The sequence below is a fragment of the Manis pentadactyla genome, chromosome 6 (genome assembly GCF_030020395.1).
Source record: "Manis pentadactyla isolate mManPen7 chromosome 6, mManPen7.hap1, whole genome shotgun sequence".
Taxonomy (NCBI): Eukaryota; Metazoa; Chordata; class Mammalia; order Pholidota; family Manidae; genus Manis; species Manis pentadactyla.
This window is the reverse complement of record NC_080024.1, coordinates 135282770-135308446: the sequence shown is the minus strand read 5'-3', so window position 1 is coordinate 135308446 and position 25677 is coordinate 135282770. Positions and strand designations below refer to the sequence as shown.

General features: G+C 37.8%; 1 protein-coding gene across 4 annotated transcripts in view; it reads left to right on the top strand.

The window, feature by feature from the left end:
- Window positions 1–25677, top strand: part of DYM (dymeclin) — a 439846-nt gene that overhangs the window by 262702 nt on the left and 151467 nt on the right. For 2 of the 4 annotated variants that reach the window (XM_057504163.1, XM_036918623.2), the window contains one exon: window positions 16606–16770. The exons of the other annotated variants lie outside the window; for them this stretch is intronic. In XM_057504163.1, the coding sequence (XP_057360146.1) occupies window positions 16606–16770 (165 nt within the window). The remainder of the gene's footprint in view (window positions 1–16605; window positions 16771–25677) is intronic. 4 annotated transcript variants of the gene reach the window in all.

Sequence of the window (25677 nt, the reverse complement as noted above, 5' to 3'; positions counted from 1 at the left end):
AGTCTGTTTTGAGCATTTTGATGTACCTCCATACTGCTTTCCACAATGGTTGAACAAGTTTACATTCCCACCAGCAGTGTAGGAGGGTTCCCCTTTCTCCACAGCCTCGCCAACATTTGTTGTTGTTTGTCTTTTGGATGGCAGCCATCCTTACTGGTGTGAGGTGATACCTCATTGTTGTTTTAATTTGCATTTCTCTGATAATTAGCGATGTGGAGCATCTTTTCATGTGTCTGTTGGCCATCTGTATTTCTTTTTTGGAGAACTGTGTGTTCAGTTCCTCTGCCCATTTTTTAATTGGGTTATTTGTTTTTTGTTTGTTGAGGCGTGTGAGCTCCTTATATATTCTGGATGTCAAGCCTTTATCGGATGTGTCATTTTCAAATATATTCTCCCATACTGTAGGGATCCTTCTTGTTCTATTGATGGTGTCTTTTGCTGTACAGAAGCTTTTCAGCTTAATATAGTCCCACTTACTCATTTTTGCTGTTGTTTTCCTTGCCCGGGGAGATATGTTCAAGAAGAGGTCACTCATGTTTATGTCTAAGAGGTTTTTGCCTATGTTTTCTTCCAAGAGTTTAATGGTTTCATGGCTTACATTCAGGTCTTTGATCCATTTTGAGTTTACTTTTGTATATGGGGTTAGACAATGGTCCAGTTTCATTCTCCTACATGTAGCTGTCCAGTTTTGCCAGCACCACCTGTTGAAGAGACTGTCATTTCGCCATTGTATGTCCATGGCTCCTTTATCAAATATTAATTGACCATATATATCTGGATTAATGTCTGGATTCTCTAGTCTCTTCCATTGGTCTGTGGCTCTGGTCTTGTGCCAGTACCAAATTGTCTTGATTACTATGGCTTTATAGTAGAGCTTGAAGTTGGGGAGTGAGATCCCCCCTACTTTATTCTTCTTTCTCAGGATTGCTTTGGCTATTCGGGGTCTTTGGTGTTTCCATATGAATTTTTGAATTATTTGTTCCAGTTCATTGAAGAATGTTGCTGGTAGTTTCATAGGGATTGCATCAAATCTGTATATTGCTTTGGGCAGGATGGCCATTTTAACGATATTAATTCTTCCTAGCCATGAGCATGGGATGAGTTTCCATCTGTTAGTGTCCCCTTTAATTTCTCTTAAGAGTGACTTGTAGTTTTCAGAGTATAAGTCTTTCACTTCTTTGGTTAGGTTTATTCCTAGGTATTTTATTCTTTTTGATGCAATTGTGAATGGAGTTGTTGTCCTGATTTCTCTTTCTATTGGTTCATTGTTAGTGTATAGGAAAGCCACAGATTTCTGTGTGTTAATTTTGTATCCTGCAACTTTGCTGTATTCCGATATCAGTTCTAGTAGTTTTGGGGTGGAGTCTTTAGGGTTTTTTATGTACAGTATCATGTCATCTGCAAATAGTGACAGTTTAACTTCTTCTTTACCAATCTGGATTCCTTGTATTTCTTTATTTTGTCTGATTGCCGTGGCTAGGACCTCCAGTACTATGTTAAATAACAGTGGAGAGAGTGGGCATCCCTGTCTAGTTCCCAATCTCAGAGGAAATGCTTTCAGCTTCTCGCTGTTCAATATAATGTTGGCTGTGGGTTTATCATAGATGGCCTTTATTATGTTGAGGTACTTGCCCTCTATTCCCATTTTGCTGAGAGTTTTTATCATGAATGGATGTTGAACTTTGTCGAATGCTTTCTCAGCATCTATAGAGATGATCATGTGGTTTTTGTCTTTCTTTTTGTTGATGTGGTGGATGATGTTGATGGACTTTCGAATGTTGTACCATCCTTGCATCCCTGGGATGAATCCCACTTGGTCATGGTGTGTGATCCTTTTGATGTATTTTTGAATTCGGATTGCTAATATTTTGTTGAGTATTTTTGCATCTACGTTCATCAGGGATATTGGTCTGTAGTTTTCTTTTTTGGTGGTGTCTTTGCCTGGTTTTGGTATTAGGGTGATGTTAGCTTCATAGAATGAGTTTGGGAGTATCCCCTCCTCCTGTATTTTTTGGAAAACTTTAAGGAGAATGGGTATTATGTCTTCCCTGTATGTCTGATAAAATTCCGAGGTAAATCCATCTGGCCCGGGGGTTTTGTTCTTTGGTAGTTTTTTGACTACCGCTTCAATTTCGTTGCTGGTAATTGGTCTGTTTAGATTTTCTGTTTCTTCCTGGGTCAATCTTGGAAGGTTATATTTTTCTAGGAAGTTGTCCATTTCTCGTAGGTTTCCCAGCTTGTTAGCATATAGGTTTTCATAGTATTCTCCAATAATTCTTTGCATTTCCGTGGGGTCCGTCGTGATTTTTCCTTTCTCGTTTCTGATACTGTTGATTTGTGTTGACTCTCTTTTCTTCTTAATAAGTCTGGCTAGAGGCTTATCTATTTTGTTTATTTTCTCGAAGAACCAGCTCTTGGTTTCATTGATTTTTGCTATTGTTTTATTCTTCTCAATTTTATTTATTTCTTCTCTGATCTTTATTATGTCCCTCCTTCTGCTGACCTTAGGCCTCATCTGTTCTTCTTTTTCCAATTTCGATAATTGTGACATTAGACCATTCATTTGGGATTGCTCTTCCTTTTTAAAATATGCTTGGATTGCTATATACTTTCCTCTTAAGACTGCTTTTGCTGTGTCCCACAGAAGTTGGGGCTTAGTGTTGTTGTTGTCATTTGTTTCCATATATTGCTGGATCTCCATTTTGATTTGGTCATTGATCCATTGATTATTTAGAAGCGTGTTGTTAAGCCTCCATGTGTTTGTGAGCCTCTTTGCTTTCTTTGTACAGTTTATTTCTAGTTTTATGCCTTTGTGGTCTGAAAAGTTGGTTGGTAGGATTTCAATCTTTTGGAATTTTCTGAGGCTCTTTTTGTGGCCTAGTATGTGGTCTATTCTGGAGAATGTTCCATGTGCACTTGAGAAGAATGTATATCCCGCTGCTTTTGGATGTAGAGTTCTATAGATGTCTATTAGGTCCATCTGCTCTACTGTGTTGTTCAGTGCTTCCGTGTCCTTACTTATTTTCTGCCCAGTGGATCTATCCTTTGGGTTGAGTGGTGTGTTGAAGTCTCCTGGAATGAATGCATTGCAGTCTATATCCCCCTTTAGTTCTGTTAGTATTTGTTTCACATATGCTGGTGCTCCTGTGTTGGGTGCATATATATTTAGAATGGTTATATCCTCTTGTTTGACTGAGCCCTTTATCATTATGTAGTGTCCTTCTTTATCTCTTGTTACTTTCTTTGTTTTGAAGTCTATTTTGTCTAATATTAGTACTGCAACCCCTGCTTTCTTCTCAGTGTTGTTTGCTTGAAATATGTTTTTCCATCCCTTGACTTTTAGTCTGTACATGTCTTTGGGTTTGAGGTGAGTTTCTTGTAAGCAGCATATAGATGGGTCTTGCTTTTTTATCCATTCTGTTACTCTGTGTCTTTTGATTGGTGCATTCAACCCATTAACATTTAGGGTGACTATTGAAAGATATGTACTTATTGCCATTGCAGGCTTTAAATTCGTGGTTAACAAAGGTTCATGGTTAGCCTCTTTAGTATCTTACTGCCTAACTTAGCTCGCTTATTGAGCTGTTATATACACTGTCTGGAGATTCTTTTCTTCTCTCCCTTCTTGTTACTCCTCCTCGATTCTTCATATGTTGGGTGTTTTGTGCTGTGCTCTTTCTAGGAGTGCTCCCATCTAGAGCAGTCCCTGTAAGATGTTCTGTAGAGGTGGTTTGTGGAAAGCAAATTCCCTCAGCTTTTGTTTGTCTGGGAATTGTTTAATCCCACCATCATATTTGAATGATAGTCGTGCTGGATACAGTATCCTTGGTTAAAGGCCCTTCTGTTTCATTGTATTAAATATATCATGCCATTCTCTTCTGGCCTGTAGGGTTTCTGTTGAGAAATCTGACGTTAGCCTGATGGGTTTCCCTTTATAGGTGACCTTTTTCTCTCTAGCTGCCTTTAACACTCTTTCCTTGTCCTTGATCTTTGCCATTTTAATTATTATGTGTCTTGGTGTTGCCCTTCTTGGATCCTTTCTGTTGGGGGTTCTGTGTATTTCCATGGTCTGTTCGATTACTTCCTCCCCCAGTTTGGGGAAGTTTTCAGCAATTATTTCTTCCAAGATACTTTCCATCTCTTTTCCTCTCTCTTCTTCTTCTGGGATTCCTATAATATGGATATTGTTCCTTTTGGATTGGTCACACAGTTCTCTTAATATTGTTTCATTCCTGGAGATCCTTTTGTCTCTCTCTATGTCAGCTTCTATGTGTTCTTGTTCTCTGATTTCAATTCCATCAATGGCCTCTTGCATCCTATCCATTCTGCTTTTAAACCCTTCCAGAGTCTGTTTCATTTCTGCGATCTCCTTTCTGGCATCTGTGATCTCCTTCCGGACTTCATCCCATTTCTCTTGCGTATTTCTCTGCATCTCTGTCAGCATGTTTATGATTCTTATTTTGAATTCTTTTTCAGGGAGACTGGTTAGGTCTGTCTCCTTCTCTGGTGTTGTCTCTGTGATCTTTGTCTGCCTGTAGCTTTGCCTTTTCATGGTGATAGGAATAGTCTGAAGAACTGGGACGAGTGACGGCTGGAAGGACTTCCTTTCTTGTTGGTTTGTGGCCCTCCTCTCCTGGGAGAACAGCGACCTCTAGTGGCTTGTGCTGGGCAGCTACGCGCAGACAGGGTTTCTGCTTCCTGCCCGGCTGCTATGGAGTTAATCTCCGCTGTTGCTGTGGGCGTGGCCTGGCTCGGGCAGCTGCTCCAAAATGGTGGAGTGGCGTTGGAGCAGGAGCTGCTGGGAGGCTATTTATCTCCGTAAGGGGCCTCCCTGCTCCCTGCAGCCCAGGGGTTAGGGTGCCCAGAGATCCCGGATTCCCTACCTCTGGATTAAGTGACCCGCCCTGCCCCTTTAAGACTTCCAAAAAGCACCCGCCAAAACAAAACAACGCCCACCAAAAAAAAAAAAGAAAAAAAAAAGTTGGTCATTCGTTTTTCTTTATTCTCCGATGCCAGCCTCAGGCCTCTGCTCACTGGTCTTTCTGCCCTGTTTCCCTAGTATTGGGGTCCCTATCCCTTTAAGACTTCCAAAAAGCGCTCGCCAAAACAAAACAGCAAAAAAGCAAAAAAAAATGGTGGCGCCCTTTTCTTATGTCCTCCGGCACCCAGCCTCCAGTGCCCGCTCACTGTTCTTGCTGCCCTGTTTTCCCAGTATCGAGGGCCCTGCACTCTGGCCCGGATGGCTGGGGCTGGGTGTTCGGCAGCCCTGGGCTCTGTCTCCCTCCCGCTCTGCCTATTCTTCTCCTGCAGGGAGCTGGGGGGAGGGGCGCTCGGCTCCCGCGGGGCCGGGGCTTGTATCTTACCCCCTTCCCGAGGCGCTGGGTTCTCTCAGGTGCGGATGTGGTCTGTGTATTGTCCTGTGTCCTCTGGTCTTTATTCTAGGAAAGGTTGTCTTTGTTATATTTTCATAGATATATGTTGTTTTGGGAGGAGATTTCCGCTGCTCTATTCACGCCGCCATCTTCCGCCCCTCCCCTATTATTTCTTAAAAAAAGCTTTCTGCTGCTTCCTTTCTCTTCTCCTTTGGGACTCCTACAATGCAAATGTTAGTACACTTGATGCCATCCTAGAGGATACCTTTTAACCATCTTTCACGTATTAATTCCAAAGAGCTCTGTATAGAGACAATGAGAAATTGTCTATATTATGTTATACATATGTGTTATCTTTTAATTTTAGTGATGACGTTTTTGACATTTTAAATATTTGTGATGTCAAATCAACTAATACTTTTTCTTATAGTCATGTCTCCCACTTCCCTCTTTTATTCTTCTGGTTCTTTGGTGGACCCTTTTTTTTCCCCTACGATTGTAATTGATTTTAAATTTGGTTTGATTTGTTGTATAAGATAAATGTCTAATTTTTTTTTTCCCAAACATTGTTTCCAGTTATTCCAGAGACACATACTAAAATTCCTTTCTCTTCCAAATTTAAATGCAACCTTATCACATAGTATATTCCTTTCTGAATTTTCTTTGCTGTTATATTGATTCAGATGTCTGTTCTTCTAGTACTCTTCACTTGATTATTGCAGGCTTATATGTTTGAATAACACAAGATGAGATCTTCCTAATTACTCCTTTCCAAAGTCTTCTTGGCTCTTTTAACTGTTTCTCCTTCTACACAGGAAATCAGTGCTTGAACTTCATCTATCTGGGGTATAAGGATAATAATAGGCTCCAGGGACCCTGTGAAGATCTTGAAATTTTATTTAAAAATTTGTGTGTATATAACTTGGAATCTTTTTCTGTAAGGGAATCCATACCTTTTATTAGCTTTTAAAATGGACCCTTAAAGAAATTTAGAAACCACTGTAAGAAAATCACTTTGTCAAAATCAAATATTCCTGTTGGGATTTTGAATCTGTGAAGGATAAGGCATCTTTTGTAATACTTTTTCTTCTCATCTCAGAACATTCTGGTGTCTCTTCATTTATTCAAAACTTCTTTTATGCCCAACAGTAAATTTTTATAATTTTCTTCATATAGGTCCTAACCATTATTAATTTCTTGGTATTTTATATCTACAAATGAATCTGCTAAGAAACTTTTTATTAAAAAATAAAAATGGAGATTTGAAAGGGATACACAGAATATTTTACATAGTCCATAAAGTTTAACATGCCCCTGGCAATTTCATCTTTTTTGGGAATGTTCATTAAGTGTATACATAAGGAAAGAGGAAAAAGTTGCTGTGGGAATGTAATTTTATCATCAAAGTACAGTGAAATATGTTATTAGGAAGCCTGACTTTGGGGTCTTTTTAGCATCACTCTTTTTTGCTTGTGGTTTTTGGGATCTTTTACAGACTTAAATGTTCTAGGATAGAACATTTTCATGCTTTACTTTGGTGAAGCATAACCATATCAAGTAACATTTCAGAACTGTATGTTGCATAATCATAGACATTTTCATAAGAAGGCATTGAAAAGACTTTATTTTTTATGAAAATGGAACTCTTAAGTAACAGTGACTGTTTTTTTATGGGATAGCTCCAGACCACATTTGCTTACTTCCCACGCTCTAGTTTTTCTGATGTCCTAAGCTTTAAGCGTAGAGGTTGGAATGACATTTTAGGGCTCTAGATTTGAATCCCATAATCTTAAAATGCATATTATTCATTATGTCAAAAAGACTAGCTCTGTTTTCTTTATTTTTTAGATTAAAAAGAAATACATATTTGATGTTTTAATATTTTTTAAAACATTTTATCTTGAAATTGCAGACTCACAAAAATATTATAAAGATTTGTCATTTACCATTTACACAGATTCCCCCAAATGTTAAAAGTTTGCATTTGTTGTGTCATTGTGTCTTATTTTTTTAATATTTGAGAGTAAGTTTGCAGACATGATATACTTTTACTGTGTATTTCTAAAAACAAGGACATCTTTCAAAACCAGGAAATTGACATTAAGAAAATACTATTACCTAATCTACAGGCACCCAAATTTTATCATTTGCCCCACTTATTTCTTTTCTAGGAAAAAAAACTACCATTTTACACCCCTCCATCCCCACACAGGTCTGGAACCCAGCCTCAGAATTACATATTACATTTATTGTCCTGTTTCATCTCCTTTAATCGGGAACAGTCCTTTAGTCTTTCTTTGCCTTTCAGAATTTTAAGACTACAGAACAGCCTTTTGGTAAAACACCCCTCAATTTGGATTTGTCTATTGAATCCTCAGGATTAGATTTAAACTCTGTTGTGATCATGTGAAGAGGGACATGCTGTGAGGAGGGACTTATGATAATACTAACTGCAATCACTTAAGGTGTGGCGACTCTCACTTTTTTTTTATTATAGTATCATTAATATACAATCACATGAGCAACATTGTGATTACTAGATTTACTGCATTTTCAAGTCCCTACCACAAACCCAGTACAGTCACTGTCTATCAGTATAGTAAAATGCTATAGAGTCACTACTTGTCTTTTCTGTGCTATACTGCCTTCTCCGTGCCCCCCCTACATTATGTGTGCTAATCATAATACCCCTTTATCCCCTTATCCCTCCCTTCCTGCCCACTCTTCCCAGTCCCTTTCTGTTTGGTAACCATTAGTCCATTCTTTGGTTCTGTGAGTCTGCTGCTGTTTTGTTCCTTCAGTTTTTGCTTTGTTGTTGTAATCCACAGATGAGTGAAATCATTTGGTACTTGTCTTTCCCTGCCTGTCTTATTTCATGAGCATAATACCCTCTAGCTCCATCCATGTTGTTGCGAATGGTAGGATTTGTTTTCTTCTTATGGCTGAATAATATTCCATTGTGTATATGTACCACATCTTTATCCATTCATCTACTGATGGACACTTAGGTTGCTTACATTTCTTGGCTATTGTAAACAGTGCTGCAATAAATATAGTGGTGCAATGTCTTTTTGAGTCTGGAATCTTGCATTCTTAGTGTAAATTCCTAGGAGTGGAATTCCTGGGTCAAATGGTACTTTTATTTTTTGAGGAACCTCCATACTGCTTTCCATAGTGGTTGAACTAATTTACATTCCCACCAGCAGTGTAGGAGGGTTCCCCTTTCTCCACATCCTCATCAGCATTTGTTGTTTGTGTTTTGGATGTTGGCCATCCTGATTGGTGTGAGGTGATATCTCATTGTTGTTTTAATTTGCATTTCTCTGATGATTAGTGATGTGGAGCATCTTTCATGTGCCTGTTGGCCATCTGAATTTCTTCTTCAGAGAAGTGTCTGTTCAGATCCTCTGCCCATTTTTTTTTTAGTTGGAATCCTTTTTTTATTTGCATTTTTTTACTGAAGTATAATAGATATGCAATCTTACACTAGTTTCAGGCATACAACACAGTGGTTCACCAATTGCCCACATTATTAAATCCCCACCCCCACTAGCACCGTTACTATCTGCCAACAGTTGGAGTTCTTTTTTCTTTTGGTATCATTAATCTACAATTACATGAAGAACATTATGTTTACTAGGCTCACCCCTTCACCAAGTCCTCCCCACATACCCTTTCACAGTCACTGTCCATCAGCGTAGTAAGATGCTGTAAAATCACTACTTGTCTTCTCTGTGTTGCTCAGCCCTCCCCGTGCCCCCACACACACTATACATGCTAATGGTAATGCCCCTTTCTTTTTCCCCACCCTTATCCCTCCCTTCCCACCCATCCTTCCCAGTCCCTTTCCCTTTGGTACCTGTTAGTCCATTCTTGGGTTCTGTGATTCTGCTGCTGTTTTGTTCCTTCAGTTTTCCTTTGTCTTATACTTCACATTTGAGTGAAATCATTTGGTACTTGTCTTTCTCCGCCTCCTCTGCCCATTTTTTAATCAGATTATTTGCTTTTTGGTTGTTGAGGCACATGAGCTCTTTATATATTTTGGATGTCAACCCCTTATTGGATATGTCATTTATGAGTATATTCTCCCATACTGTAGGATGCCTTTTTGTTCTACTGATGGTGTCCTTTGCTGTACAGATGCTTTTTAGTTTGATATAGTCCCACTTGTTAATTTTTGCTTTTATTTCCCTTGCCCAAGGAGATGTGTTCATGAAAAAGTTGCTCGTGTTTATATTCAAGAGAGTTTTGCCTATGTTTTCTTCTAAGAGTTTTATGGTTTCATGACTTACATTCAGGCCTTTGATCCATTTCGAGTTTACTTTTGTGTATGGAGTTAGACAGTAATCCAGTTTCATTCCCTTACATGTAGCTGTCCCGTTTTGCCAACACCAGTTGTTGAAGAGACTGTCATTTCCCCATTGTATATCCATGGCTCCTTTATCATATATTAATGGGTTAATATCTGGACTCTCTATTTTGTTCCACTGGTCTATGGGTCTGTTCTTGTGCCAGTACCTAATTATCTTGATTATTGTAGCTTTGTAGTAGAGCTTGAAGTTGGGAAGCATAATCCCTCCTTCTTTATTCTTCCTTCTCAGGATTGCTTTGGCTCTTCGGGGTCGTTTGTAGTTTCATATGAATTTTAGAACTATTTGTTCCAGTTCATTGAAGAATGCTGTTGGAATTTTGATAGGGATGTCATTGAATCTGTAGATTGCTTTAGGCAGGATGACCATTTTGACAGTATTAATTCTTCCTATCCATGAGAATGAGATATATTTCCATTTATTGGTGTCTTCTTTAATTTCTCTCATTGAGTGTCTTGTAGTTTTCAGGATATAGGTCTTATACCTCCTTGGTTAGGTTTATTCCCAGGGATTTTATTCTTTTTGATGCAATTGTAAATGGGGTTGTTTTCCTGATTTCTCTTTCAACTAGTTCATTATTAATATATAGGAATGCAACAGATTTCTGCATATTAATTCTTTATCTTGCAACTTTGCTGAATTCAGATATTAGTTCTAGTAGTTTTAGAGTGGATTCTTTAGGGTTTTTTATATACAATATCATGTCATCTGCAAACAGTGACAGTTTAACTTCTTTCTTACCTTTATCTGGATGCCTTTTATTTCTTTGTGTTGTCTGATTGCCATGAAAGGACCTCCAGTACTATGTTGAGTGGAAGTGGGGAGAGTGGGCATCCTTGTTTTGTTCCTGATCTTAAAGGAAAAGCTTTCAGCTTTTCACTGTTAAGTTTGATTTTGGCTCTGGGTTTGTCATATATGGCCTTTATTATGTTGAGGTACTTGCCCTCTATACCCATTTTGTTGAGAGTTTTTATTATGAATGGGTGTTGAATTTTGTCAAATGCTTTTTCAGCATCTATGGAGATGATCATGTAATTTTCGTCCTTCTTTTTATTGATATAGTGGATGATGTGCGACTCGTACTTTTAAAGAACACAGTTTTTATATTTTCTTAAGCTCCATTCTCCACACACCCCCACCTCCTCACCTACCCCAAACAAATTGAGTCCTGGAGTCCTTTCTGGGACTCAAAAGACAAAAACTAATTATAAGCCTGTTTTTTTAAAAACTCTTACCTTAGACATTATCAGCTTCATAAGACTTTAGTTTAGGAGAAGTGTGCTGGGGTAGAACTTGGAGAGTTTCCAGAGCAGAATGGGCCCTGAGCTTGGATATTGATTTAGAGAGTTAGGAAGCCTCTGCACCTGAGCACAACAGAATTATGAGTAGATTCCATTACTGATTGACAGGGTAGTCAACATGTCACTTTTTTTCTTTATTTTGTAATTTTATCATTTGGTAAGTAGCGATTGTGATACCTGTTTTTAATTACCACTGTGAAATATGATGATAGAAAGATAAGTAAGTCATAAAAGTGAATGTACTTTTTAAGAGTTCCTCCTTCATATATTTATGGCTGGAAAACATCAAAAACCTGTCGATTTGTGTTTCTGTATGGGCTTGTAGCTGACACAGAGATCTCTAGTGCATTTTTCTAGGAGGTCTGTCCTTGACCCTTGCTATTCATGCTTCTATTAATAGTTTTTTTAGAAGAAACCATGAAAGATATTCTCAGTTTTGTGCATGACAGAGTCAGAGTCCGTATTCAAAATTATCTTCACATATTAGAATGAAGGCAAGCTCTGCAAGATGACCTTTCCTTATTTAAATTTCAAAGATCATTTGCAAAGTACAGGATTGGAAACATTGCTATGTAATGCATTGCATTTGGTTACCAGCTTAGTATGAAAAACTGCTAAAAAATTTAATATGTGATTCTATGCTCATCAAAAAGGATTATAATGTTCCATTCATGGAAGGTAATAGTAACATTATCACTATGTTTAAAGAATATCTTAAAATGAGTGTATCTAGAAAAAGGAACCAATAAGTTAATCTTTCTATCATGGCAAGATTTCAGTCAGAAGCCATATAACTTACTTTTCAAGAATGAGTAGCAGAGAGTGTTTTAGTACGATGATGAAATGCTGAAGTCAGTGCACCATCATAGTTTTAAAATCCGTTTTCATATCTCTGCCTTTGTTTTGAAGGAATTTTATTTTATGCAGACCACATGCTTTTAAAATAGTTGCCTAATTAAAATCTTGTTCAGCCACCAATAAATATATGTACCCAGTGGATGCTTGTAATGATTAGTTAATAATGACAACTGAATATATAATTAAGAACTGATTTTCTGTGACTTTTTATATTTAAGGCATACAGATTGATTGGGCCGAATTCATAATAACAGTTTCAAGGTTGAGTGTTGACTAAATTTTGATTTCATTTTTTACCATTATTACACTGGCAGTGAAAATATTGAGAAAATTCCTGATAGAACTGTAAGTGACTAGAACCTAATTATTAAAAGCTAATTGCATTGTTTTTTGTCTGTTTGCTTTTTTGTGTGCTAAAAGTGATAGATCCAAAGGATTTTTTTTTTTTTTTTACATAATGGGAATACATCTGTCATGTGACTGCTAATCACCTGGCCTATTTCCATTCAATCACTATTTAATAATAACAAATATTTCAAGATTATTAATTTAAGAAGAAGGAACTTCTATAAATTGAACATTAGCTCTGTTTATAAGGAATTTTAACTATTTCCAGTATGCAGTTTGAAAGTTTAAAATTTGTTTATCATATATGGAAATTATCTTAAAGGTATGTTATTAGTATCTTGAAGCACTCTCTTTTTATTGGCTTCTGACAACACTCTTATTAGATTGTCTTCCTCCCTTTCCAGCTACCACTTAATATTCTTTCCCAACCCCTCTCTCTCTTTGATTTGTAAATACTAAAATTTCTTGGGCCTCATCCTGTCTTTTCACTCTCACTTCAGGTAATACCCACATTTTCAGAGTCTTGACTTCCTTCCATCTTTGTATCTCTCTCTCTCTCTAAGTCTCTTGGTTAGTCCACACTTCTCTTAGTTTCAAACTCATGTTTACCACCATTTACTGACACGTCACACTATAGTTTCTGAAACTAAACATGTTGAAAACTAAATTCATGATCTTCTCCATAAAACCTATCCTACCTGGTGTCTCCTATCTTAGAAACTGTGCTTTCATTCAGTTCCTAAACCAGAAATCAGGGAGTCTTCTCCAGTGCTACCCCCCCACCCCCATCCTTTCCAAATCAGTAAGCATGTCCTATTGGTTTTACCTCCAAGATCTGTTTAGAATCTGCTGCACCCCTGCCCTTAAGCCCAGTTTGCTGCTGTAGCTCCTTCCTGGTCTTTGCTTTCCACTCTTGTCCCTGGCTAGTTTTATCTTTCAACTTTTGCCCCTCTCCAGTTTTGTTTCTGTATGTAGAAATGTATTTTTAAAATGTAAATCAGATCTAGCTGCTCCCCTGCTCAAACCCTTCATTTGTTTTCCGTGATAGGATAAATCCTTGAACATAACCCACTGGCCCTGCATGAGCCTGCCACTTTTTACTGTTTGTCCACTATACACACATTGAACTTCTTTCAGATCCTTGAACTTGTCTAGATCTCTCTGCTTTAGGATATTCCTGCTAGCTGAAATACTTGCTCTTGTAGCACTTCAAATTTTAAAAAATTAATTTGTCATTGTATACTTGAAACTAATATGACTATATGTAAATAAAAAAATTTTAATTAAAAAACTAGCAAAAGAAAAAAAACTGGTGACTGAAGATTAAATAACCATGTGTAGTCTCTTGAAATGAATTTGATTCCTTAAGAAAAAAAATTAGTCATTAACTTCTGTGATACACAGCAAGTTCATACATTACAGAAGATACAATGAAAAGTAATTGTCTCTTCCATTCATATTTTCCAATTTTATGTGGTCAGACTCATTTATGAGTCTTTATTTTTTAATAGCTCCCAGGTATATGGTTTATTTTTTAACTTGTTTTATTTTTAACTTCAAATCTTTGATCAACCTGGAGTTTGGTTTAAGAGGTGAGGTGAAGACTCAGTTCTTTTTTTCTAGTTATCTACTAGTTATCCCAATATCATCTATTGAAAAATTTTCTGACTTCTAAGTGTCACCTTTACCTAATACTGTGTCCCTGTCCTATTTCAGTGTCTTCGGTATTCTGTGTACTCATGCATCATACCAGACTGTTTCTGTTAATGCCTGTCTAGAGCTTATGCCATCTTATAACTCTGGTTTTTCAAATTTTCCTGCTCTTCTTAAATATTTAATTGCCATATAAACTTCAGAATTAACTTGTCTAGTTTAAAAAAATTGTATTGGTATTTTTGAAGATATAAATTTTTAGATTAACATATGAACATTTGGTAACTTTACAATTCTAGAGTTTCCTGTCTGAGAACATAGTCCTTTTTTTTTTTTACATTTTATCAAGCCTTTTCAATTTTTCTTTACTACCATTTTAAAGATCTCCATATATTTGATCATTTTTGTTGTCATTATAATGGAATCGTTATATTTTAAAAGACAGATTTTTTTTTTTTAGTACAGGAAGGCTATTAATTTTGATTCACTCTCTTTACAACAGTCATGTATTGTTTGTAATAGATTTTTAGTTTGTGGCCCCTTCCCCCAGCCCATACTCTTTATTCAGCTAACTGCCATTCTTAAAATGTCAGCTTTAATTTTATTTCCAAGAGCCCTTTCTCAAGCTCTGAATCTCAGGGGAATCTCCATTTTCCTCTTCTTAGACCACCCTGTACTTTTCCTTTCTAGTACTCATTATAGTTTGAGATTATACCATTTCAGTAGGATTTTTTTTTTTATTGTCTAATATATATCTTTCCTTCTATCTTGTAATCTCCATGTGGGTTAGAATTGTGAGTATTTTCTCCTCAGCCTATTTTCAATGTCAAACACAGGTCCTATATGCAGCACATACTAATACGGCTTGGCTGATGAGGAGATTGGTTGGTTGATTGGTTGAAGAGGTGATTGATTCATTTGTGGAAATTTGCCCATTTCAGAATTTTCAATCTATTAGTTTGATTTTGAGTTCAACATACTTTAAATCTCCTGTTGCCCCTTGGGGACTAGGTATACTTTTGGGGTGATTTTTTTTTAGACATCGTTCTCAAAGGCTAGCAGTCTAGGTAAATCATTTGATGTGTTTGTTGATTCACCTCATCAGATTTGGGATTTTCCTCTTTCAAACATTATTTTTAAGTGGTCTGAAATACAGCAAAAGTGAAATTGCTCTGACAATAATAATTCTTGTTCTAATTTTTTATAATATAGCTTTAAAATTTTGGAGTAATTTAAAGTGTTTGGTTCTACATTGCAATTTGTGGATTTGAAACTTAGATAAAATATGCATTGTTACAAAGCTGCCAGTAGCTATGCTGAATCTAGATTTTGACATTTTCTAATTTCTAAACTAGTATTCCCTCTGCCATGGCATCTTCCATGTTGCTCTGGTTTTATTGTCTATCTTTCAGGAATGTATCTGTAATACTGTTAAGAGAAAATATCATACATCACTTTGCCCTGCCAAGGCAAATTCCATATGGTGAACACCATTATTTTCTGAGACTTTGCCCTTGTCAATATCTCTTTTTTTTTTAAATAGACTTTTTAAGAGCAATTTTAGGTTTACAGGAACCTTGGGCAGAAAGCACAGAAAACCCTCATACACCCCGTTTCCTTCCCTGCGGCACAACTTCCCTTGCATCAACATCTGCAACAGAGGTGAGACGTTCACAATTGGTGAACCTAACTAGACATATCATTATCACCCGAAGACCATAGCTCACATTGGGTTTCACTCTTAGTCGTGTACTTTCTGTAGGTTTTGACAAGTGTGTAATGATATGTGTCCACCATTATGGTATCATACAAAATAGTTGACTGCCCTGAAAGTCCTCTGTGCTCTGACTATTCTTCTCTCCCAGATAACCTTGAGCAACCACTGATATTCTCCTGTCTCCATGGTTTTCCTTTTCTGGAATGTCATAGAATTGAAATCATATAGTTTGTAGCATTTTCAGATTGGCTTCTTTAACTTAGTAATATGTGCATTTAAGATTCCTCCATATCTTCTCATGACCTGATAGCTCATTTTTTTTTTTAGCAGTGCAAGATATCCCACTGTCTAGATGTACCAGTTTATTTATCCATTTGTTTACTGAGGGACATCTTAATTGCTGCCACATTTTGGCAATTATGAATAAAGCTACTATAAACGTGTGTGCAGGTTTTTATGTGGACATAAGTTTTCAACTCCTTTGGGTAAATAACAAGGAGCCTGACTGCCAGATCATATGGTAAGAGTATGGTTAGTTTGGTATAAAAACTGAAACTTTGTTCTAAAGTGGCTGTACCATTTTGCATTTCCACCAGCAATAAATGAGAGTTCCTGTTGCCCCACATCCTCACCAGCATTTGGTGTAATCAGTATTCTGGACTTTGGCCATTCTAATAGGTGTGTAGTAGTATCTTGTTTTAATTTGCATTTCCTTACTAACCTGGGATGTGTGGAACATCTTTTCATATGCTTATTTTCATACGTCATCTGCATTATCTTCTTTGGTGAGGTGTCTGTTTAGGTCTTTTGCTCATTTTAAAATCAGGTTGTTTATCTTTTTTTAAAAATATTCTCTTTTAACAGTTTTTTCTTGGGCACCATCTAGTGAAAATACACAGAAAGCTTTGAGGACATTGACAATGATTAATTTTTTTAAAGGAAAACTCCTCTCTTTCTGTTTTTCTCCTTTTACCTTTGTCTTTCAGTTATACCTGCCGCCACTTGCGGAGATATGTTTATGTGTTGGACAAACTGTGTTTCCCCCACTCTCACTGTTCTACGCTTCAGCATTGCTTCTCGACCCTCAGTGACAATGGAGAGGAGCTCTTGTCTCTAACTTGCTCTCACATTCTCAGATCCTATGCTTCCAGGTTATTAACCTCTGCTGTCCATTTACTGCATGCTGCATGCTGTGTATGACTGATGATTGCATGTTTTATTGGGACACATGTCAGTCAAATGATTAAGGAGGAAATTTATATTTGAAATGATGCTAAATAATTCTTTAAAATAATACCTGGGATTTGTTTCCTTAAAATGTTTTCTCAAGTACTTTTTATTGTATTTCATGGGAGAGAGAAAAAGCTCTCAGCTATACTGTTATGTAAATTTAACAGAATCTTTCTATACTTTGCTCCATTTGGAAATCTTCTGGTTTAATTTGTAATAGGTGGGAGTGCTCTGATTTGTATATGAAATAGACTCTACAGTTACTATTAATTACACATGAATTTTGAGTTCTCTTACTTGCTCTGCAAGCACGCCTGAGGGCTGGCTATGAGACTTCACCCATGTTTTGATAGAAGCACATTCAGCTGGGGAGGTTTTTGGAGGTAGAAATTATCCATTGGCTTTTTATATTTCTTACTTATCAGAGCAGTTATAAAATCGGCAATTTGCAATGTGTCATGGTTGAATGTACATTAAACATGATGGTGGGAGTAGTAAGAAAGAGATAAGCCCTCACTGTCATGTTTCAGAGAAAGTCCCCACCTGCTGTTTGTATGTATCATGAACCAAAACAGAGGGTCAGTATGACATGACTGCTTTGAACTTTGCAGTTGACAATCTTAACACACATTTTCTGAAAGTCAGAGATGACTTATACCAGCAGTATACTGTTAGCTTGGTGTGGTGTCTGAAGCCAAGAAGGAAAAACCCCTATGACTACCTTCTAGAAAACAGCAAACATTTAGAATTCAAATCTTTTCAGGTGAGGAAACATTCAAATGCTTCAGACTACATAGTATATATAAGTGATAACACTCATTATTAGGAATGGAAGACAGTGTGGCATCTACTTTGATAGAGAATTTTTTTGGTAGCTGAAATATTTTTACGGACCCTAATAATGATGTTGGTCAGACTCTTATTGAATAGAGACACTATAAGAAATAAAACCAGGTATAGAAAATCAAGTGAAATTAATAGACTAAACTATATAAATATAGTAGAATTTATCAAAGTAAAGCCAGTGAATGCCTTTCAACTGACTTATGTAAAGTGAGTGAATATTAGGTAAGTGAATACACTTAGGAATTGGAGACAGAACCTGTCTGGTTGCAAAGAATGGGCTGCTACTAATCACTGAACCTCTTCTATGGGCAGCATAACTGATCTTGCCCTTGTTTACTGGTGTGTTAGTCAGGGTTCTCCACAGAGAAGCAGAATTAGTAGATGTGTGTGTGTGACTATGAAGAGGAAAAGAGACTGAGGTATATTTTAGGGATAAATTGGCTTTGGTGATTGTAGGGCTGGAGAGTTTGATTATAGGGCTGGCTGGAAATTCAGGTAAGCATTGATAGCAGTCTTAAACCCTAAGTTCATAGGGCAGACCAGCAGGCTGGAAATTCAGGCAGGATTTTTATGTTGTAGACAGAATTCCTACTTCCTCAGGAAACCTGTCTTTGTTCCTAAGGCCTTCAATTGATTGAGTGAGGCCCACTCACATTATAGAAGATAATCTCTTTTCCTTAAGTCAGCTGATTATAAATGTTAATCACATCCACAAATACCTTCACAGCAATGTCTAAGTGGGAGCTTTACCAAACAGCCAGGCCTCTTAGCCTAGCCAGGTGGCATATAAAGTTACTGTCACACTATGTGTCTCCTCTGCTTTTTTTGTATGTGTGTGTGTCTATATCATGTCTGTCCTGCCAGACTCAGCCTCCTGGGAGTAAACACTACATCTTAATCCTTGTTACTCATCTTGTAGCACCTCATGCCTGGTGCATTGTTAACCCTCACTGACCTAGTTGCTGCAGGTTTTACCATTTGCAACAGAGACCACTGTCTACTTTCCTCTGGAGTCACCTGTCACCTCTCAGGAACAGACAAGAGAGAGAAATACATGATCAACTAGGAAGATAAAAGGAAACAAAAGGAAAAGGACTAGAAAGAAAAGTAGCGGGTGGTGGTGGGGGAACAAAAGTCAAAAGCTGAGAGAGGAAAGATGAAGGCATCATGTGGTTCAAGCAGCCAAAGCAGCATGGGATTCCTGAGCCCCCTTCACCTGATTCCTGGCAGAGAGAAATCTGCATTCAATTTCCAAGTTGGTTATAGCATTTCTTCTGCATTTTCCATTTCATCTTTTAGCACATTTCCAGCAGGCCCTCAGCCCTTACCTACTCTGGTTCTTTTCTCGTCCTTAGGAGGTGGCTCATTACTCTCATCCAAGGTTGAAGGTACCTACCCTTAGGAGGGTATGTTTTTCAATACAAAGCCCTCTCAGGACTGAAAAGCCTTTACAATGGATTTGTAAGGAAGTGTCAGGCCCTGGAATGCCCAGGTAGATGGGTCAGGAAAACTTCATAGCATTTTTCAAATGTTGTCCCCTTTGCAAGCCTGTCTCTTTCTGACAGTTTCCCATCATCTCTCACCTTATTCCAGGGCTGTTGCCTGCGATGTGCTATCTCTTGACCTCCAAATTCTGTAAGGCCCTATCCACTTTTTTCCTAACAACAGAAAAGGAATACAGTGGCTAGGGACTTAGGCTGCACTTTCAGGGCATTCTCCCTCCCCCACTGGCTTTACATCCCAACTCCACCCCTTGCAGTCTGGGACAGTGCAGGAAACTAATTCAGGACACTTTCAGAATGTGTGCAATTTGCATAGAAGGAGATACCTGGTCACCTTTGTGTCGTGTTCATTTGTAAGTAACTGACATCCTGTATATGTTATGGCACAAGGTCAAGTGTAATCTAGTCCCTGTAGTTGAAAGATTTTTCTTTCAACAGAACTATGTTGTATAAAACTACAAACCAAGCTAAATGCTTGAATGGAGTAATCACAGACTTACTTGACAATCCAGTTAGCTTTTGGTTATGCAGAATGTTTAAATTGTAAAATCTAATTCAGTTATTAGAGAGAAACATTAGCTCATTCCTAAAGAAGGAACTTTAAAGAAAAAAGTCTACCACGAGTTACTGCTAATCTCAGTCTTTCTACTGCAAACTTCTTACCAATATAAGAATTCCTTTTTTCAGTATCTTTGAGAGAGCTTCTGAGTGCTTCACACCACAGGAGGCAGTAGAGTTCTTGTTGTTTCATTGTTACAAAGATTTCATATGTCAGCCTGCCAATAACTTTCATATGATGGTCTGACTCTAGTTGAGAGAAACACACAAATGTATAAGCTTGCTGCTTATGAGAGACGTTCAGATTTTTAAAACATCTGTCATGACTCCCTTAACTTTTTTCTTTAGCTTAAATTGCTTTGTTACTCAACTATTCGTGATGGATGATTTTTAGATGATTTACTCTTTATCTTCTTGGATTATCTATATTTATCAGCATCCATCATAAAATTTAGCATGCAGAATTGAATGTCATATTTCAGTTGTACTTTATAATTTTGGCCTTTGTAAGTTAAACTATATAAATTAAATTACAGCTTTAAATTATACTCTTTTTTTTAAAAAATATAATTTAAACTTTATTCTACTTGGTTTGATTAAAGCCAAATAAGTCAATGTTATCTGTTATAAAATGCTTTTTTGGTTTTTTTGTTAATTAAGGTATTGTTGATATAAATTCTTGTGAAGGTTTCATATGACGAAACAATGTGGTTACTACATTCACCCATGTTATTGTGCACCCCCATAACCCAGTGCAGTCACTGCCCAACAGTATAGTAAGATGCCACAAAGTCACTATTTGCCTTCTCTGTGCTACACTGTCTTCCCCATGATCCCCCCCACACCATGTGTGCCAATCACAATACCCCTCAATCCCCTTCTCCCTCCCTTCCCACCCACTCTCCCCCACCCCTCCCCTTTGGTAACCACTAGTCCCTTCTTGGAGTCTGTGAGTCTGTTGCTGTTTTGTTCCTTCAGTTTTGTTTTGTTGTTATACTCCACAAATGAGGGAAATCATTTGGTACTTGTCTTTCTCCACCTGGCTTATTTCACTGAGCATAATGTCCTCCAGCTCCATCCATGTTGTTGCAAATGGTAGGATTTGTTTCTTATGGCTGAATAGTATTCCATTGTGTATATGTACCACATCTTCTTTATCCATTCATCTCCTAATGGACACTTAGGTTGCTTCCATATCTTGGCTATTGTAAATAGTGCTGCAATAAACATAGGGGTGCATATGTCTTTTTGAATCTGAGAAATTATATTCTTTGGGTAAATTCCTAGGAGTGGAATTCCTGGGTCAAATGCTATTTCTATTTTTAGTTTTTTTGAAGAACCTCCATCCTCACCAGCATTTGTTGTTCTTAGTCTTTTTGATACTGGCCATCCTAACTGGTATGAGATGATATCTCATTGTGGTTTTAATTTGCATTTCCCTGATGATTAGTGATGTGGAACATCTTTTCATGTGCCTGTTGACCATCTGAATTTCTTCTTTGTAGAATTGTCTGTTCATATCCTCTGCCCATTTTTTAATTGGGTTATTTGCTTTTTGGGTTAAACTATACTTTCTTAATTTGAAGACAACAACACTGATTTTTGAAAGCGGGCACACCTTGGCTCCTGTAAAGTTCCCAGATAAACACACTTTTTTACATAAACATACATCTTACCTTGACTTGCCTTACATTTAATTTACGTTGATGTGGTCCCATCTTCCTCTGTTTGAGTTATACCACATGAAACAATAAGCCTTTCAAAAATGGTAGCTTTTCTTGTTTACCCTCAGAAGCACTGAGATCAGCTCTCAAGTTACCAGTTTTGGACTTGACTTCTGGAGCAATCAGACTTAGAATTTCAAGTGAGCATTTCATAATTTTAAATTCCTTGTCAGTAACTACATGAAATCAGATGCTTGGCTGTCTAGATCTTTATGTCCAGTTTTAAGTTCTGCTCTCTTAGGTTTCAGGATGGAACAGTAAGGTTTATGAGAAATATCTGAAAAGGAAACACCTCATTTCCTTTATTTTTAAGTGGCTATATATTCCATATTTTGGTGATTCGACCTATGTACATATTTGCATATACTACTTATATTGCTGGTGTTAAAAATATAGCTACTAAAAAATATATATATATATAGCTACTAATAGTGTTTAATTGGACCTGAGACAATTAAACTAGCATTGAAATCCTTGGCTAGTTATTACTTTGCTAAGGCCAATGCTTCCTGACCTTCTGGGCATCATAGAACTCCTCTAGAATTTATGATGAAATCTAATATTGTTTTAATTGGGCCTGAGACAAAGAAAAATCAAGGGAAAGTTTAGTGTTGAGATGATTGTGTTTTTATTGACATCACTTTTTTTTAGTTACTATTAACTCAGGGCTTCAGCTTTTTGCTGACTGATGCTAAAAAACAACATCAACAATGTTTAAAAATTAATTTCTAACACATACTGATTTAAAAACATTATGTCCTCTTCTTATAACACTAAGCATGTTAGCACTGAAGTCCTTGGTTAGTTAATACTTTCCCAAGGTCAGTGGTTCCTGACCTTTTGGGGGCCATAGAACTCTTACACAATATGCTGAAAATTATGAACTCCAAAAGACAAAGAAAAATGTCCCTCTAAATTCAGAGTTTACATGCATCTGATTTAGTTAGGTTATTAAATACACCTGCTGTAGAAGAGCGACAACTCCCTGCCCCAAAGTCTGAGCTGTATGGCATCTCTGCCCTGTAGAATTTTCAAGACCCAGAGTTGTTCTCTCTTGTGCTTCACCACTTCCAACGCCTTGCCCTCATCCAAAAAGTCGAGAATGGCTCACCACAAGTCGTACATTCCCTCCAGCAGGAGGGTGGAAAGGAATGGGGTGAAAGGTACATTCCCATTTTAAGGGCATCACACATCTCTCTGGACAGAACTTAGTCACAGGATTATCCAGCCTGCTTGTGAGGCTGGAGATAGAGGCTTTAGCTGAGTGGGCATGTGGTTTGCTAAAAAATTTTTACTGGGTAAGAAGGGCAGACAGATATGGGGACAAATAATAGTCTGCTACACCACTGGGAGTTCCTGGTCCAGGTAATAAAACTAATAAATGTGTACTTGATGATTACTGTGGGATTAGTCCTCTGCAAGGCAGCAGGAGGGTCCATGATGAAGATAAAACCACTGGGAAAATCATTGCCTTGTACTATGAGTTATGTGTAAAATTAGTAATTTGTGAAAAGAGATTTTTTGACATGCGAATCTGACATGGCCTCAAATAAGATTTGAGCAGGAACCTAAAGGTTAAGTAAAGTTTAATTGGGAGATCAAGTGCAGAAGTTCACAGGTAGAAGGGCACATAATATATTCTGGGGACAGTAAATGGAGTAGTTTGGCAGGAGCAGATATTGATGTGGAATTTATCAGTATTGCAGTTAGTTATATTGTCTGGGGCCATACTCCTGAGGGCCTTGAATGCCAGGCCAGCACATTTTGTGTATTTGTTTTTGTCTCCTGTTGTTTGTTGTGTGTGTGTATGTGTATAGATTCTGAAGGCATTGGATTTTTTTAAGGCTAATTTTATTACATGTAAATTATAACTCAAGTTTTTAAAAAGTTCTTAAAGGTAAAAGGCCTGCCTGTATCTTTTTCTTTTTTAATTAAAGTATCATTGATATGCAGTCTTATGTTGGTTTCAAATACACAGCACAGTTCAACAGTTACCCATATTATCAAGTTCTCACCTCCTCCAGTACAGTCACTGTCCATCAATATAGTAAGATGTTACAGAATCATTAACTGTATTCTGACATGCTGTACTACCATCTCTGTAACCAACCTATATTGTGACTGCAAAATATTGTGCCCCTAAATCCCCTTCCCCTTCCACCCAACCCTCCCTAACCCCTTCCCCTTGGTAACCACTAATCCCTTCTCCATGTCTATGAGTCTACTGCTATTTTGTTCCCTCTCTTTTGCTTTGTTGTTATACTCCACAAATAAGTGAAATCATTTGGTATTTGTCTCTCCGCCTGGCTTATTCCACTGAGCATAATACCCTCTAGCTCCATCCATGTTGTTGCAAATGGTAGGATTTGTGTTCTTCTTATGGCTGAATAATATTCCATTGTGTATATGTGCCACATTTTATCCATTCATCTACTGATGGACACTTAGGTTGCTTCCATATCTTGGCTATTGCAAACAGTGCAGCAGTAAATATAGGGGTGCATATATCTTTTCGAATCAGGGATCTTCTTTTCTTTAGGTAAATTCCTAGGAGTGGAATTACTGGGTCAATGGTATTTCTAATTTAATCTTTTGTGGAACCTCCATATTGCTTTTCACAATGGTTGTACCAATTTACATTCCCACCAACAGTGTAGGAGTGTTCCCATTTCTCCACATCCTTGCCAGCATTTGTTATTTCTTGTCTCTTAGATAGTGGCTGTGAAGGCATTGGGTTTTGCTTACTGTTTTTGAGAATGAGTGTTAAGCATGTTTCATCTGATCATTTTAGTGCATTTCAAACAATTTAATAGGAGAATTTCTGAGTGCAGGTGATAGGCCAATACAGAGATTCATGATTGTGGTAGTAGATATGAAAAAAGGACTCGACAGAAGTGATTTTAGAAAAAATGAATTGGACAACCATATCAAGAGAACATAATTAAGCATTATGTTTAGTAGTTTAGTATGAACTATTAGCAGGAACCTTTGACATTACTTATGTTCATATGGTTAGTTCTTATGAACAAACATTGCAAATATTTAGTATGAATCATCTGTATAGCTTAAATTTCATGCTTAAAGAATTTACTAGAGATATATTTTTGTTGCTGATACTCAATATTAAAAGCTAGTGAGAGGGGGGAAAAAAGATGGCATCATGGGCAGTGAGGCAGAAACCTCCTCCCAAAATCACATATAACATGAAAATACAGCAAATACAACTAATCCTGAAAAAGCCACCCAAAGACTGCAGAATCAACTGCTACATCTGGGGAAAAGAGAAGACCTCACAGAAAAAGATAAAGGAGCAAAGCCACCATCTGGCAGGACCCAAGCCCTTCCCCTACCCCAGCCTACAGGTGGGAGGAAGAGAAATGGAGCAGGGAGGGAGTAGAAGCTCAGGACTGCTGAGCACCCAGCCCTGAAGATCTATATCAGGAGCATGAATGCACATTACATGGTGCTCTGGAGATTAGTGGGGTTGGAAAGTAAAGATGGGTGTAATACTCAGAGACTGAGATTCCAGCCAAGAACAGGTACACACAACCGGTCCACCAGGACAAAAGAAAGGTGGGAAGTTTGAAAGAGTACCCAGTAGTGGGAGGGGAGCTAAAGGGACAAAGATTACACAGAGTTTACTGCTCAGGAGAAAGGCAAGTGGACAAAATCATTCTGGCACACTCAGCCCAGCAGTTTGGGGACTCTCAGGAGCTTCATTCACTCCATCCTCCTGGCTGGCAATGCAGCTCTGAGGCTCCCAATGTGATAAACAGCCTGCCACTCTTCCTCCCAGCACCTGCAGCCCCCACCATTGTGCCAGGCCAGCTGGAGGGTGGCCCCACCCATGGCAACTAAAGAGGTGTAGCCCCAAGGTCCTCCCTCGCACGGCCAACTGAACTTGGCAGTGAAGGCATGCATTACAGCGGGGAAGACAGGAAACCCTCCCAGCTGAGCTATTTCCTCCTGGAAGGCACCAGTTCTGCTCATGTAAAACCCACGCCATTGCTGCAGGTACATGGCAGCTCTAGAGGGTAGAGCTTCTCAGAACCAGAGGGCATTGCCTACACAGTTATTATTCCATAGGAAACACTAAAAAAATGAAATGGCAAAGGAATTTGGTCCAACAAAATTACAAGAAAAAACAGAAGAAAGAGGGCTTGGTGAAATTGAATCACTAATCTTCTTGATAAAGATT